Source organism: Pelophylax lessonae, assembly GCF_965119305.1.
Source record: "Pelophylax lessonae genome assembly, chromosome: 10".
NCBI classification, from domain to species: Eukaryota; Metazoa; Chordata; class Amphibia; order Anura; family Ranidae; genus Pelophylax; species Pelophylax lessonae.
The window spans coordinates 204,721,523-204,737,794 of NC_138777.1; the positions used below are offsets into that span (position 1 = coordinate 204,721,523).

At 46.4% G+C, this 16,272-nt stretch overlaps 1 protein-coding gene across 1 annotated transcript in view; it reads right to left on the reverse strand.

The window, feature by feature from the left end:
• The window catches only part of WFDC1 (WAP four-disulfide core domain 1), a 38,212-nt gene extending 27,885 nt beyond the window's left edge, over positions 1 to 10,327 (reverse strand). Inside the window, exon 1 of the mRNA XM_082270899.1 lies at positions 10,088 to 10,327. Within this exon, the coding sequence (XP_082127025.1) occupies positions 10,088 to 10,222 (135 nt within the window). The 5' untranslated portion in view covers positions 10,223 to 10,327. The remainder of the gene's footprint in view (positions 1 to 10,087) is intronic.
• Between the last annotated feature and the right edge of the window lie 5,945 nt (positions 10,328 to 16,272).

Sequence of the window (16,272 nt, forward strand, 5' to 3'; positions counted from 1 at the left end):
GCCATCTGCCTGCTCAGCGGGGGATTGGCGGATCGATCCTCCGCTGAGAAAAACGGAGTCCGCCGACGGACTCCAAGTGTGAAAGGAGCCTAAAGAATATTTGTTTTTGCCCAGTTAGCACAGAACGATTGTACTTGCAGATTCACTGGATGAATGGCTATGCAAACTTTATACAGTACTTGGACTATCAACCCATGGTGTGACACTTTAGTCTCAAATCCATTTAGTTGCCTCAGAAACCCCATAAGCTGTGGAGATCCTTTGGTGTGTAGAAGCCATCAGCCCAGAAACTAGACCCCCCATCCAAACATCTCCGCCATACTATTGGAAACAATACTCAGTAGGGTAATGGTTGGGTTCCAGTTATCCAATCCTCCAGGACAATGGAGGGAAGAAGCACTAACAATGGAAAGTTTTAATAAACAAATCTTCTATCTGAGGGCTCTTCTGACTGCAAATCACACAACTTTGGTGGTCCCTTCCAAACCGTAAGATAAACATGTGTGCCGTGCCAAACCTGTCTACCCCTGCTGCTCTCAGGATCACAATTTGCCTGGCGTAACCGGCCTGGTGTCCTCAGCCGAACCCACAGGACTTCAGACAGCTGGGAGTGAGATACCCCACCCCGTGTACAACTGAGTCATAATCCCTAACTAAACACCGGAAAACCAACTGAGCCCCAAGGCCAGAGGAGCCCAAATATAACTGCTTGGTGACGATTTCTATACAATACGGCAGACATGGGAGTAAGTCACATGTGCAAGTCCCAAGCAAGTCTCAAGTCTTAACCTTCAAGTCTCAAGCAAGTCCCAAGATACTGTGGAGAAAAGCAGGCAAGTCAAGTCGAGTCCCTGCTAGAAGTCAAGCAAGTCAAGTCAAGTCATTTATTTTGGTCAAGTCACAAATCAAGTCAAAATACCGATCTACCCCAATTTTCACCTTTAAATCAGTTAAAAGTCAGTGGTCAGGAAAGGTTTTGTTTTATTTTCAACATTAACAAAACTGCTTAGTGCTTTTTTCTTGGCATATTAAAGAAACACTTTGAATGCCCAAACAGCTCAAAATCGTTCGTCCGGTCATCAACAGCCACAGTCACTAAAAACATGTTAAGTCCATTGTGAAACAGCCAGTGTCCTAAAAATCAGAACACACTGAGGTGTTTTAAGTGACTGTGGTGTCAGAAACATAACATCACATTAATTTTGCTTTAACACATCTTGAGAAAATGCAAATATTTAATAACTTAAAAAAGTAAAGTAATTTCGAGTCATATGTCTCAAGTCAAAGTCAAGTCTCAAGTCCTGAAAACCAAGTCAAGTCGAGTCTTTTATTAATTTTAGTCAAGCAAGGCTCAAGTCCTCAAACTGGTGACTTAAGTCTGACTTAAGTCAAGTCATGTGACTCGAGTCCCCCACCTTTGCAATACGGTGACACTTCGATAAACTTAACTCATTTTACATTTAAGGTGCCAAAATGACCCCCTGAGATTGGTACACAGAGACAAGTTTCTTGAATTCTGATACTTTTTTTCAATCAGCAGCCTCAACACCTGTCGCAGATCCGATGGTGTACCATGAACTCACAACTGGAAAACTAAATTGTATCTGAAATTTTACAAATATCAGAAAGTGATTGCATCACTACATTCAAACTTAAACATAAAAATTCTGTGAGACAATGGAGAAATTGGAAAATCTTGGGTGTTTATTTTCCGCCTCTCTCAAAGTGCTAAGATAGGTGTAGACATGCTTTTTAGCCTCCGAAGAAGAGGCGAAGCCTCGAAACGCGTAAGCCTATACAGCTTCGGGGGACGACTCTTTCCCGATCTTGATGCTGAGGACTTTATATCTTGTCTGATATGCTTTTCTCAAGAACTCGTTTGTGAGTATTTTTATTTCATTATTTTAATAAACCTTTTTAAAGGATAATGCACTAGGCCGGTGCTCCCTTGTGTTTGTTTGTCTCTCAAAGTGCCGCCGGGGTCCAATGGAGAGGGGTTAGGTGCAGGTGGAGGTACATGGAGAGGGGTTAGGTTGAGATTTAGGGAGAGGGGTTAGGTAGAGGTATATGGAGCGGGTTAGGTTGAGATTTAGGGAAAGGGGTTAGGTGGAGGTATATAACGAGGAGTTAGGTTGAGATTTACGGAAGAGGGGTTAGGTGGAGGTATATGTAGAGGGATTAGGTTGAGATTTAGGGAGAAGGGTTAGGTGGCGGTGGAGGTATATGGATAGGGGTTAGATTTATATTTAGGGAGAGGGGTTAGGTGGAGGTATATGGGGAGGGGTTAGGTTGAGATTTAGGGAGAGGGGTTAGGTGGAGGTATATAGGGAGGGGTTGGGTTGAGATTTAGGGAGAAGGGTTAGATGGAGGTATATGGAGAGGCGATTAGTTTGAGATTTAGGGAGAAGGGTTAGGTGCTGGTGGAGGTATATGGGGAGGGGTTAGGTTGAGATTTAGGGAGAGGGGTTAGGTGGAGGTATATGGAGAGGGGTTAGGTTGAGATTTAGGGAGAGGGGTTAGGTGGAGGTATATAGAGAGGGGTTCGGTTGAGATTATGGGAGAGGGGTTAGGTGGAGGTATATGGAGAGGGGTGTAGTTTGAGATGTAGGGAGAAGGGTTAGGTGGTGGTGGAGGTATATGGGGAGGGGTTAGGTTGAGATTTTGTGAGAGGGGCTAGGTGGAGGTATATAGAGGGGGGTTGGGTTGAGATTTAGGGAGAGGGGTTAGGTGGAGGTATATGGAGAGGGGTTTAGTTTGAGATATAGGGTGTGGATGTGGAAACCTTGCAAGCAGACCTGAACAAAATAACGGGGTGGGCAACTACATGGCAGATGAGGTTTAATGTTGATAAATGTAAAGTAATGCACTTGGGGGCCAGAAACCAGAAAGCAAGCTACTCACTAGGGGGGAACCTCTGGGTGAGTCTAGGATGGAAAAGGACTTGGGGGTACTGGTAGACAACAAGCTTGGCAGTGGCATGCAATGCCAAGCCGCCGCAAGCAAAGCCAACAGAATACTGGGATGTATAAAAAAGGGGATTCACTCCAGAAATAAAGAGATTATTCTCCCACTCTACAAGACTCTGGTCCGGCCACATCTGGAGTATGCTGTCCAGTTCTGGGCACCGGTCCTCAGGAAGGATGTGCTGGAACTGGAGAAAGTCCAGAGAAGGGCAACAAAAATAATTAGGGGAATGGAGGACATCAGCTATGAGGAAAGACTACAAGCACTGAACCTTTTCTCTCTGGAGAAAAGACGATTGAGGAGGGGATATGATATCAATGTACAAATACTGTACTGGTGACCCGAGCATAAGGAACAAACTATTCAGAGAAAGGAGATACAATAAGACACGTGGCCACTCACTAAAACTAGAGGAAAGGCGGTTTAACCTTAAAGTGCGTAAGGGGTTCTTCACTGTAAGAACGGTAAGGATGTGGAATTCTCTTCCACAAGCAGTCATATCAGCAGGGAGCATTGATAGTTTCAAAAAACTATTAGATGGACACCTTAAAGACCACAACATACAGGGGTATACAATGTACGGTTAAAAGCAAACACACACACACACATCATAGGTTGAACTGGATGGACGGATGTCTTTTTTCAACCTCACTAACTATGTAAGGGTGAAGTGTTAGGTGGCGATGGAGGTATATGGATAGAGGTTAGGTTGAGATTTAGGGAGAAGGGTAAGGTGCTGGTGGAGGTTTAGGGAGAGAGGCTAAGTTGAGATTTAGGTTTAGGGGTTAGGTGGAGGTCAAGGTTTAGGATTAAGTGTAGGTTGAGGTTTAGGGAGAGGGTTAGGTGGTGGTGGAGGTATATGGAGAGGGGTTAGGTTGAGATTTAGGGAGAAGCGTTAGGTGGTGGTGGAGGTATATGGAGAGGGGCTAAATTGAGATTTAGGGTGAGGTGTTAAAACAGAGGTTGAGGTTGAGGGGTTAGGTGGAGGTATAGGCAAAGGTGGAGGTGTTAGGTGTAGAATGAGGTGTTAGGTGTAGGTTGAGGTTTAGGGAGAGAAGTTAGGCAGAGGTTGAGGTTTAGGCTGCAGTGATAGGCGGATGAACGCTGAATGGTGATACTCTATAAAGTAACTGTAATGGTGACACAGCTGAGATAACTTATGCCCCATGTCAAGTGAGTGGTCACCCAATCCTGTATGGTCCATCAAGCAGCTCTATATCTCACAGCAGGGACTATCCTTTGAAAGGATAAATTTGTCATGGCCCCCACCCCTGTGTCCTTTTCCATAATTCCCTGGTATGGAGCTGATGCCGGCTTGTCATTGGTTGCTCTCCTCTGCCCCCTCCATGTGGTGCCCCCAGCACAGCCTCTGCAGCATGGTGATGACCCTTCTGTCTATATTTATCTCTGTTTTATTGGGCGGAGGGGGCTGCGTGCCAGCACGGGGTGCAGGCTTGGACAGGTGGAGCGCTCAGTCGCGTGACAGCTTTTTATTTTCACTCCTGGAATGTGAGAAAGGAGCGATAGAGACGGGAAGTACTGTCCAGACTTGAGAAGGAAAACTTGTATTCTGGGGTAATTTTGCAGCAGATCTGAACTTTATTCTATCTGTAAGAGTTATATGGATCTTCCTGTAGATTCCTAAACTCTGCTTCCCTATAACAACCCAAAGAGTGCACATTATTACAGCTTTACTATAAAGGAAAACTCCACCCAGAAGTGAAAACGCTGCAGGGAGCTCAACCTGCCCGGACTGTGTCTCCTCCATGCATTGCTGTAATCCACCGGGTGAGATTAGGATTTGTCGGTGCAGTGTGAATCTGATCAGTGATTCGCCAAATAGAGGGAGATCCATCCAACATTCATGTGAGGAGCCCTCTGGAATCTGCTTTGAATGGATTACATGGATTCACATAAAATGAGCCCATGACCTAATCCCAGCTGCACAAATTAATAGACATCACTTCATTATTTTATGATTAATTATAAATTCATAGGCGTGTGCAGGGTGTGTGTCCAGGCCTGGGCACACCCTAATCACTCTGTGCGGTGCCGACTGCCCCTTCTGCCTGGGCTTTCCCCCATGTTGCCCCCCCCCCAGTGCTATCATATCTTTTATGTTACATTGAGGCCCTGATGAAGGGGGCAGATCTTAGCCCCCGAAACAAGTTGGCTTTTGTATACAATCGATGTTTACAATAAATGCCTTTTGTACTCGAGGATTACGGTGTGACTCTTCAATTGTAGACATTTACATGGACTGGCATGACCCTGGGTGACTGTTCCTGATGAGGATCCTCTGAATCAGCAGAGACCACGTGACCACTGCCGAGGCGCTGATCATGTGACTGCCAGAAGGCATATTGAGTCTATATTGTGGTAGTAATTATAATCTTGTTGGTATCACACAGGGTGGATTTCAAAGTACAGGTGTGTGACTACAGATTTCAGCAGAGTGTGTATACGAGCCCAGCACAGTGTGTATACAGAGCCAAGCACAGTGTGTATACAGATCCCCAGCACAGTGTGTGTACAGATCCCCAGCACAGTGTGTATACAGATCCCAGCACAGTGTGTATACAGATCCCAGCACAGTGTGTGTATACAGAGCCCAGCACAGTGTGTATACAGAGCCAAGCACAGTGTGTATACAGATCCCAGCACAGTGTGTATACAGAGCCCAGCACAGTGTGTATACAGAGCCCAGCTAGGGTGACCACATTTCCTAACTGCCATTCAGGGACACTTACTTTCCCAAGTGCATTTCGTCAAACTTATAAGTGAGACTGGCAAAAACATACTACACGTTTTACAAGTCCAACTTTCTAAGTTTCTAAGCAATAAATATTTGCTGCCCTGAACACAAAGGAAAGAATAGACAGACATCCATTAAAAAGTTAAACTTACATTTTGTCCTCTTAAATGCTGATAATAATGGCCATTGGATTACAGACAGTCAGTTACAGCAGGTTGAGGCGCCGCACAGTAGAGATCCCGGCTCCGGCTGACGTCACCATCGTCACATGACTCGGCCGCGCACTGCGTGCAGCAAGGCAGGGGAGGAGCCACACACACTGGACAGTACTATGCGATGCCGATCTGATTCGGCGATCGCATAGTATAAGGAAGTGACTATCTGTCACAGCACAGCAGCAGTCGGTGGCTCACGGGCTCAGATCATTCCGGGACACTGCATTGTCCCGGAATGAGGGTGACCGGGACCCGGGACAGACTCTCCAAATGCGGGACTGTCCCGGGCGATCCGGGACACGTGGTCACCCTAAGCCCAGCACAGTGTGTATACAGAGCCCAGCACAGTGTGTATACAGAGCCCAGCACAGTGTGTATACAGAGCCCAGCACAGTGTGAATACAGATCCAAGCACAGTGTGCATACCGAGTTAACAACATGTCTATATAGAGCCCAGCACAGTGTGCATAAAGAGCCCAGCACAGTGTGCATAAAGAGTTAACAACGTGTCTATATAGAGCCCAGCACAGTGTGCATAAAGAGCCCAGCACAGTGTGCATAAAGAGTTAACAACATGTCTATATAGAGCCCAGCACAGTGTGTATACAGAGCCAAGCACAGTGTGTATACAGATCCCAGCACAGTGTGTATACAGATCCCAGCACAGTGTGTATACAGATCCCAGCACAGTGTGTATACAGATCCCAGCACAGTGTGTATACAGAGCCAAGCACAGTGTGTATACAGATCCCAGCACAGTGTGTATACAGATCCCAGCACAGTGTGTATACAGATCCCAGCACAGTGTGTATACAGATCCCAGCACAGTGTGTATACAGATCCCAGCACAGTGTGTATACAGATCCCAGCACAGTGTGTATACAGAGCCCAGCACAGTGTGTATACAGATCCCAGCAGAGTGTGTATACAGAGTCAGCAACATGTCTATATAGAGCCCAGCACAGTGAGTTCATAGGGCTCAGCACAATGTGTATACAGATCCCAGAACAGTGTGTATACAGATCCCAGCACAGCATGTATACAGATCCCAGCACAGCGTGTATACAGATCCCAGCACAGTGTGTATACAGAGCCTAGCACAGTGTGTATGCAGATCCCAGCACAGTGTGTATACAGAGCCCAGCACAGTGTGTATACAGATCCCAGCACAGTATGTATACAGATCCCAGCACAGCATGTATACAGATCCCAGCACAGCGTGTATACAGATCCCAGCACAGTGTGTATACAGAGCCTAGCACAGTGTGTATGCAGATCCCAGCACAGTGTGTATGCAGAGCCCAGCACAGTGTGTATACAGATCCCAGCAGAGTGTGTATACACAGCCCAGCACAGTGTGTATACAGATCCCAGCACAGTGTGTATACAGATCCCAGCACAGTGTGTATACAGAGCCCATAAACGTGTGTTCATAGGGCTCAGCACAGTGTGTATACAGATCCCAGCACAGTGTGTATACAGAGCCCAGCAAAGTGTGTATACAGAGCCCAGCACAGTGTGTTCATAGGGCCCAGCACAGTTTGTATACAGATCCCAGCAGAGTGTGTATACAGAGCCCAGTACAGAGCCCAGCACAGTGTGCACACAGAGCCCAGCACAGTGTGTATACAGAGCCCAGCACAGTGTGGATACAGAGCCCAGCACAGTGTGGATACAGAGCCCAGCACAGTGTGGATACAGAGCCCAGCACAGTGTGGATACAGAGCCCAGCACAGTGTGCATACAGATCCCAGCAAAGTGTATTCATATGGGGCCCAGCACAGTGTGTATACAGATCCCAGCACAGTGTGTATACAGAGCCCAGTACAGAGCCCAGCACAGTGTGCATACAGAGTCCAGCACAGTGTGTATACAGATCCCAGCACAGTGTGTATACAGAGCCCAGTACAGAGCCCAGCACAGTGTGCATACAGAGCCCAGCACAGTGTGTATACAGAGCCCAGTACAGTGTGCATACAGAGCCCAGCACAGTGATCATACAGAACCCAACACCATGTGTATACAGAGCCCAGCACAGTGTGTATACAGAGCCCAGCACAGTGTTCATACCGAGCCCAGCACAGTGTTCATACCGAGCCCAGCACAGTGTTCATACCGAGCCCAGCACAGTGTTCATACAGATCCCAGCACAGTGTGCATACAGAGCCCAGCACAGTGTGCATACAGATCCCAGCACAGTGTGCATACAGAGCCCAGCACAGTGTGCATACAGATCCCAGCACAGTGTGTATACAGAGCCCAGCACAGTGTGTATACAGATCCCAGCACAGTGTGTATACAGAGCCCAGCACAGTGTGTATACAGATCCCAGCACAGTGTGTATACAGAGCCCAGCACAGTGTGTATACAGATCCCAGCACAGTGTGCATACAGAGCCCAGCACAGTGTGTATACAGAGCCCAGCACAGTGTGTATACAGAGCCCAGCACAGTGTGCATACAGAGCCCAGCACAGTGTGCATACAGAGCCCAGCACAGTGTGCATACAGATCCCAGCACAGTGTGCATACAGAGCCCAGCATAGTGTGTATACAGAGCCCAGCACAGTGTGTATACAGAGCCCAGCACAGGGTGTATACAGAGCCCAGCACAGGGTGTATACAGAGCCCAGCATAGTGTGCATACAGAGCCCAGCACAGTGTGTATACAGAGCCAGCACATCATTACTCCCCCACCGAGTCTGTTTACAATGTATTTCCATAAATCAGACATGTATACATTGCTGTATGGGGCTGTGCTGGGGTCACCAGAGCTATCAATCTACAACAATTAGCTCTGCCTTAATGAATGGAAAATGCCATCAAATAATGAATGGATGTTCCTATAGAGATACTAAGAATTACACCCAGCATACAGGACAAGAGGAGTGGTACTGTGCAGAGTCCATACATACAGAATAAGAACAGATACTGAGAATTACACCCGGAATACAGGATAGAAGAAGTGGTACTGTGCAGAGTTCATACATACAGTACAGAATAAGAACAGATACTGAGAATTACACCCAGCATACAGGACAAGAGAAGTGGTACTGTGCAGAGTCTATACATACAGAATAAGAACAGATACCGAGAATTACACCCAGCATACAGGACAAGAGAAGTAGTACTGTGCATAGTCCATACATGCAGAATAAGAACAGATACCGAGAATTACACCCAGCATAAAGGATAGAAGAAGTGGTACTGTGCAGAGTCCATGCATACAGAATAAGAATAGATACTGAGAATTACATCCAGCGTACAGGACAAGAGAAGTGGTACTGTGCATAGTCCATACATACAGAATAAGAACAGATACCGAGAATTACATCCAGCATACAGGACAAGAGAAGTGGTACTGTGCAGAGTCTGCACATACAGAATAAGAACAGATACCAAGAATTACACCCAGAATACAGGACAAGAGAAGTGGTAATGTGCAGAGTTCATGCATACAGAATAAGAACAGATACTGAGAATTACACCCAGCATACAGGACAAGAGAAGTGGTACTGTGCAGAGTTCATACATGCAGAATAGGAACAGATACTGAGAATTACACCCGGAATACAGGATAGAAGAAGTGGTACTGTGCAGAGTCCATACATACAGAATAGGAACAGATACTGAGAATTACACCCAGAATACAGGACAAGAGAAGTGGTACTGTGCAGAGTTTATACATACAGAATAAGAACAGATACTAAGAATTACACCCGGCATACAGGGCAAGAGAAGTGGTACTGTGCAGAGTTCATACATACAGTACAGAATAAGAACAGATACTGAGAATTACACCCAGCATACAGGACAAGAGAAGTGGTACTGTGCAGAGTTTATACATACAGAATAAGAACAGATACTGAGAATTATACCAGGCATACAGGACAAGAAAAGTAGTACTGTGCAGAGTCCATACATGCAGAATAAGAACAGATACTGAGAATTACACCCAGCATACAGGACAAGAGAAGTAGTACTGTGCATAGTCCATACATGCAGAATAAGAACAGATACTGAGACTTACACCCAACATAGAGGATAGAAGAAGTGGTACTGTGCAGAGTCCATGCATACAGAATAAGAGCAGATACTGAGAATTAGACCAATGCCATGGGTGCCCAGCCCCCCTCTGGTGTCAGTAGGACTCACATCATACTTGGTGTCGGACACTCGGAGGTGCAGCGCTCTCTTCCTCAGGCTCCGGGCTGTACAGCACTGTGTATATAGGAGGACAGAGCAGAGTCCGGCCACAAGTGATCGCCAACTCCATCCACAATCCGCCATCCTGAATCTGGAGTCCTGTATGGGGGGGAAGGGTGGGGGCAACTCTTCTTTATATGGTGCCAGAGAATGGCATCAGCCTCAATCTCCAGTATAGGGGTGTATTCCGGGGGTTCAGTATTGGAGATGGAGAGAAGGGGGTGACCAATTATTGGGGGTAACAATGAATGGCATCCACAGAGGTATCCATCTGTAATGCTGAAAGTCACTGGGGGTCCTTTATAGTCACCCAATATGTGGTTGGGGGTCCTCTATAGCTGATCAGTATGTAGATGGGTTACTCCTCTAGAACTGTTCAAAACATGGATGGTGTCCCCAGTAGCTGTTGAGTATGCAGATAGGTCCCTACTCTGAGCCTTGTCACCATACAGAGGGGGTCAACTATCGATAATCAATATGTAATTGGCGTCCCCAAAGATTGAGTCCTCTATCGCTGGTCAGTACATGGATGGGATCTTCTATAGCTGATCAATATATAGACTGGGTCTCTATAGATGGAGTCCTCTAAATGGATGGAGTCCACTATAGATTATCAGTATAAGGTCCCCATAGACAGAATAATCTAGAACTGGTCATTATATGGATGGGATCCCTTAAAGAGAATCAGCATGTTGATGGGGTCCTCATAGATGGAGTCCTCTGTAGCTGGTCAGTACATGGACGGGGTCCTCTATAGATAATCAGTATGTTGATGGGGTCCTCATTGATGGAGTCCTCTATAGCTGGTCAGTACATGGATGGGGTCCTCTATAGATAATCAGTATGTTGATGGGGCCCTCATTGATGGAGTCCTCTATAGCTGGTAATAATAGATGGATGGGGTCCTCTATAGATGATCAGTATGTTGATGGGGTCCTCATTGATGGAGTCCTCTATAGCTGGTCAGTACATGGATGGGGTCCTCTATAGATAATCAGTATGTTGATGGGGTCCTCATTGATGGAGTCCTCTATAGCTGGTTATAATAGATGGATGGGGTCCTCTATAGATAGTCAGTTTGTTGATGGGGTCCTCATAGATGGAGTCCTCTATAGCTGGTCAGTACATGGACGGGGTCCTCTATAGCTGATCAGTATGTAAATGGGCTCCCCTTAGATGGAGTCCTTTACACCTGGCTGTTAAATGGATGAAGTCTACTATCGATGATCAGTATGTAGATGGGGTCCTCATAGATGGATTACTCTTGAACTGGTCATTACATGGATGGGGTCCCCTGTAGATAATCAGTATGTAGATGGAGTCCATAAGAGGGAGTAAGAGAACTGGTCATCACATGGATGGGGTCCCCGGTAGATGATCAGTACGTGGATGGGGTCCTCTATAACCGATAGGGTCCCATATACTGTAGGTCACCACACAGACTGGTTCTTCAGTATGGTCAGTAAAGTTCTTGGGGTCCTCCTGTTGGCTCCTGAGGCTCTCCAGAAACTGTCAGCTCCCTCTGCTTTCCTTGGAAAATCTCAGGACTTTGGAAAAGTTTGTGTCTCCCGGCAGCTGGGACGCATCTGTCTGTGGAGTTCATTCAATCCTGAAGATTGCAGAATTCAGGGAGGAGAAGTGAGCAGGCTCAGCCCCCTCCTCATGTCTCCCAGCCAAGGAGGGGGCAGCAGGGGACTCAGCACAGCAACTGCCCTTTCTTCCACCTGACCTCACCGTGTGCCAGGGGAGAGGCTGGGAGGCTGGACACCCACCCTGTCCCTGCTGTGCCCAGCCTGGTCCAAGGAGGAGATCAGTGCCAGCATGGAGGAATAGAGAATACAAACAGGGAAGGGGACCTGCGGCTCTTCAAAGTCAGACACATTTCCAGGGACAAAACTGATTTTTTAAAGCAGAACTCCAGCCCAACTTTATAGTTTTGTGGGGAGTAGTGAAGAGTTAACAGTCAGGTTTTGTCACCAGGAGGAGAAAGCCCAGACAGCAATGAAAGCTCCAACCCTTCCCTGCTCTACCAAAACTGGGATTGTGTCTGTGTCCCCACCAGGGAAATCTCCCATCATTTCCTGTTCAGACAGGAAATGATAGCAGTGGGGACACAGATAGAGATGACACCCTGGCAGAGGCTCCCACTCCAATAGAAAACTGCTTTTTCTGCAGTTGGGCTTCAATCAGAAGATGAAAGAACAATAATTTTTTATTATTTTATAATTAATGATACAAATTAAATCTATAAAAATATGAAACATAATTACAGTGATGTCATTCGGCAGCTATTATTTGGACTCACTATGGCAGCGCAATATGGCGGGCAGGACAGTTATCACCTGACAACGTATAAATTATTTAATAGCTTTCATTTCCAGTCCTCAAGTCCTGCGTTCTCACAGATCGTTCACATTTCTGCGTGTTTTAATATTTTGGCTTCCTTAAAGTGTTACTAAACCCAGGACCCTTCACTCCTTATATCTGGTCTCCCACAGTACACAGAACATGGAAATGCAATAGCTGAAGTAAATATAAACTGCTTAATACCCTTCCTCATCAGCAAAGCAGTCTTGTGACTTTTATCAGTGTTTGGTTAAAGCTTGTAGGAGGAGTTTTCATTCTCCCCTGATTGTCCTATGAGGCTGCATGACCCCCGACCCTCTGTCTGGATAGTGCTGATTGGCCCTGTGCTGATCACATGTACCCACCAAAGAAGAAGAAAAAAAAAAAAAACTCTCTAGCAATACACACCAAACCGAGCATGTGCAGCTTGTCCTCTAGCCCCTGTACTATTAGGACAGGGATATGCAAACTGTGGCCCTCCAGATGTTGCAGAACTACAAGTCCCATGAAGCATAGCAAGACTCTGACAGCCACAAGCATGACACCCAGAGGCAGAGGCATGATGGGACTTGTAGTTTTGCAACAGCTGGAGGGCCACAGTTTGCACATCCCTATATTAGGAGATGGGTTGGGGACAGTGGATGAAAGGGAGGATCAAAGAAGACAGGATCAAACAGCCTTTTTACACATGCATAGAAATAACCACTTAGGTTCCACAGTGAGTATAACAAACATGCTTTACTGCATATACAGACTGATTTTACTGTTGTGGGTTTAGCCTAACCTAACCTGGAACCTAAGGCAGGGGCTGAGTGGCAACCTTTGGCCCAGAGGGCAAGTACAAACCAGAAGCCCATGGTGCAGCAAATCGGCCCCCCTCCCACTATTCCTCTTCCCGGACTCCTCCTGACCCCCATTCGAGGCTTAAGGTCCAGGTACTCTCTACTCACCGGCCAAATCTGGGTTCCTGACCTGGCCAGCAGGGGGCAGTTGGGGGAAGCGCTGGGACAGCTCGATCTGGGCTGGCTGGGGGAGGAGAGTCTCCAGTGGTGCATGGAACTGGCCTCTGTTTAGACACAGTTTACACCATTCATGCTGGTGGGGGGGTCTGCGCTCTGTCCTTGTCTTTATCCCGTACAGGAGGGGAGACCTTTTACTTCTCTTCACCGGGCATCCTTTAGGTATGTCTGTGGCAGAAGCGGTGCAGTCTTCTTATGGGGCATCAGAGAGGCTCAGGGGGCTATTGCTCCCATGCCCCTGGACCAGTACTCCCCTGACCTAAGGGGTTAATCCTCTGCATTGTGTAAAAAGGCTGTTTGATCCTGTCTTCTCTGATTCTCCCCTTCTTCCACGGTCCACTTCTTCCACTGTCCCCAGTCTATCTCCTGGTAGTACAGAGGATAGAGGACAAGCTGCACATTGGTTTCATAGACTGCAAAAGAAATCCAGAAGAAACACATTAAAAACACATTAAAAACACAGTGCTATAGTTTTTTTTATGCGTTTCTGCTATGTTTGTGCTGGTTTCTCCTGCAAGACAACAGACACTTTTCAAAAAATGAAAACGCAATAAAAACACATCAAAATAGTATGTAAAAAAAATGTAAAACGTATTAACCGCAACCTGGATAGGTGTGAACCAGGTGCTTTGGGCCACTGTTCAAATTAAATGGCAATGTAATACATTGCAGTACACATGTTGCTGCGTGTTTGCATCCATGCACGGTAAATTGTTTTTTTCTGATGGTAAACCAAGGGCCTGTTTCCACCAATGAGCTGCGTCAATGCACCTTAAAACGCATGTTTTACCATACACTACTGAAAACAAATGTGTGTACTGTATAGGGGTGTGTAATGGTATTTATTTTGAATAGTTCTCCAATATGCATAGTTATTACCTCTTGTATCACTTGACCCTCCCTCTTAGAGTGTAAGCTCTAAAGGCTCGTACACACTTGATGAAAATCTGACAAAATATCCTCCGATTTTTCTCTCTCATGCTCAGCGGTCATAACAGTTTTTAGTTGACAGTGCATAATGTTCTCAAAATTTCTTGTCCAATTTTTTTTTTTTTTGGGACATTTGTTCCGAGACTTCCGATTTGTCAGCAACTTCAGATCATGCGCGGTCTTTTGTATCCGATTTTTCGTGGCCGTACTGCATACACATTAAAGGAAAATTGGTCATCTGGGGACGGCCGATAAAAATTTTGGTGTTTGTCCCTCCATTTTTTTTTTCATTGGAAATGTTGGCATCGGCTGCTGAAAGTTGAGTACACACTAGCCGAAAATCGTACGATTTTACCTCGGAGGGGAATTTTCGGCAGATTTTCTACTAGTGTGTGCCCCACTTAAGGTGCAGGACCCTCTGATTCCTCCTGTATTGAATTGCATTGTAACTGAACTATCTGCCCCCATGTTGTAAAGCGCTGCGTAAACTGTTGGCACTATATAAATCCTGTATATTTTTAATATGCTAACACAATGCATTTCAGTATAGTGCACTAGAGCATACAGATGTGAGCGATCTGTACGTTGCAGTCAATTGCGTTACGTGAGTGCGGCATGCAACATCTTGGTCCATTCCGGCTCATTGACTTCTTGACACAATGCCATTAAATCCAGCCAGACACGATACCAAGAAGCGGCAGAAATCTTTCATCAGGCGGAGATATCTGCGATCCACTGGTGTCGGTTTGTAGATCTGGCGTGGTGGAATGCCTGGAATGAGGATAACAATGCCACTAATAAGACTTTGACAGGACAGGAAATGGCAGGAATTGGTTTTTAGCGTTTGGAAGAAACTCAAAGAAATAATTTTTGTAAACAGGTCAGAGTGGTGATTACTGAGGAGGGTCTCCCTGGAAATTGGCGGTTCCTCTTCTTGTAGCCCCCGGCGTTCTCTTCCCGGAGGTATAATCAGCATTTCCTTGCTGAGGTCACCTTAACCCTTAAAGGGCCAGTAAAACTAAAATACAACTTCAAGTGAGAAATTAGAGTTTATGATAGCCACAGGGCTATAATAAACATTAAAGGGAACATGTCCTTAAATATATCCTCAGGTGTAGTTGTAAATGCTGACTGTACCTTTGAGAATGTCCTGTAAAAAGGAGGACTGCGCTCTTCTTCCAGGGGACGGTCATGTGACCAGTATCCGGGCAGTGGTCACGTGACCAGTACCAGGGAATTGGTCACGTGACCAGTATCCGGGCAGTGGTCACGTGACCAGTACCAGGGCATTGGTCACGTGACCAGTACCAGGGCATTGGTCACGTGACCAGTACCAGGGCATTGGTCACGTGACCAGTACCAGGGCATTGGTCACGTGACCAGTACCAGGGCATTGGTCACGTGACCAGTACCCGGGCAGTGGTCACGTGACCAGTATCCGGGCAGTGGTCACGTGACCAGTACCAGGGCAGTGGTCACGTGACCAGTACCAGGGCATTGGTCACGTGACCAGTACCAGGGCATTGGTCACGTGACCAGTACCAGGGCATTGGTCACGTGACCAGTACCAGGGCAATGGTCATGTGTGTAATGATATCAAGTACTGGACACACGAAAAGCTGTAGCAAGCAGCCGTGTTGTTCAGTTATCATAAATCAGCCATGACAGTCTTTCAGAACAGTTACACATTGCCGCGGTGATTACCCCCTCCCTCCTCCTCTAATTCATGGAATGCATAGGTTTTACTATGAGAGCTGTTATCTCAACTCATAGACATGAGAAACCAGTGCTTAGCCCTGTGTAGAGCTGTAAACAGCTAATTATGTCCTTCTAGGATGT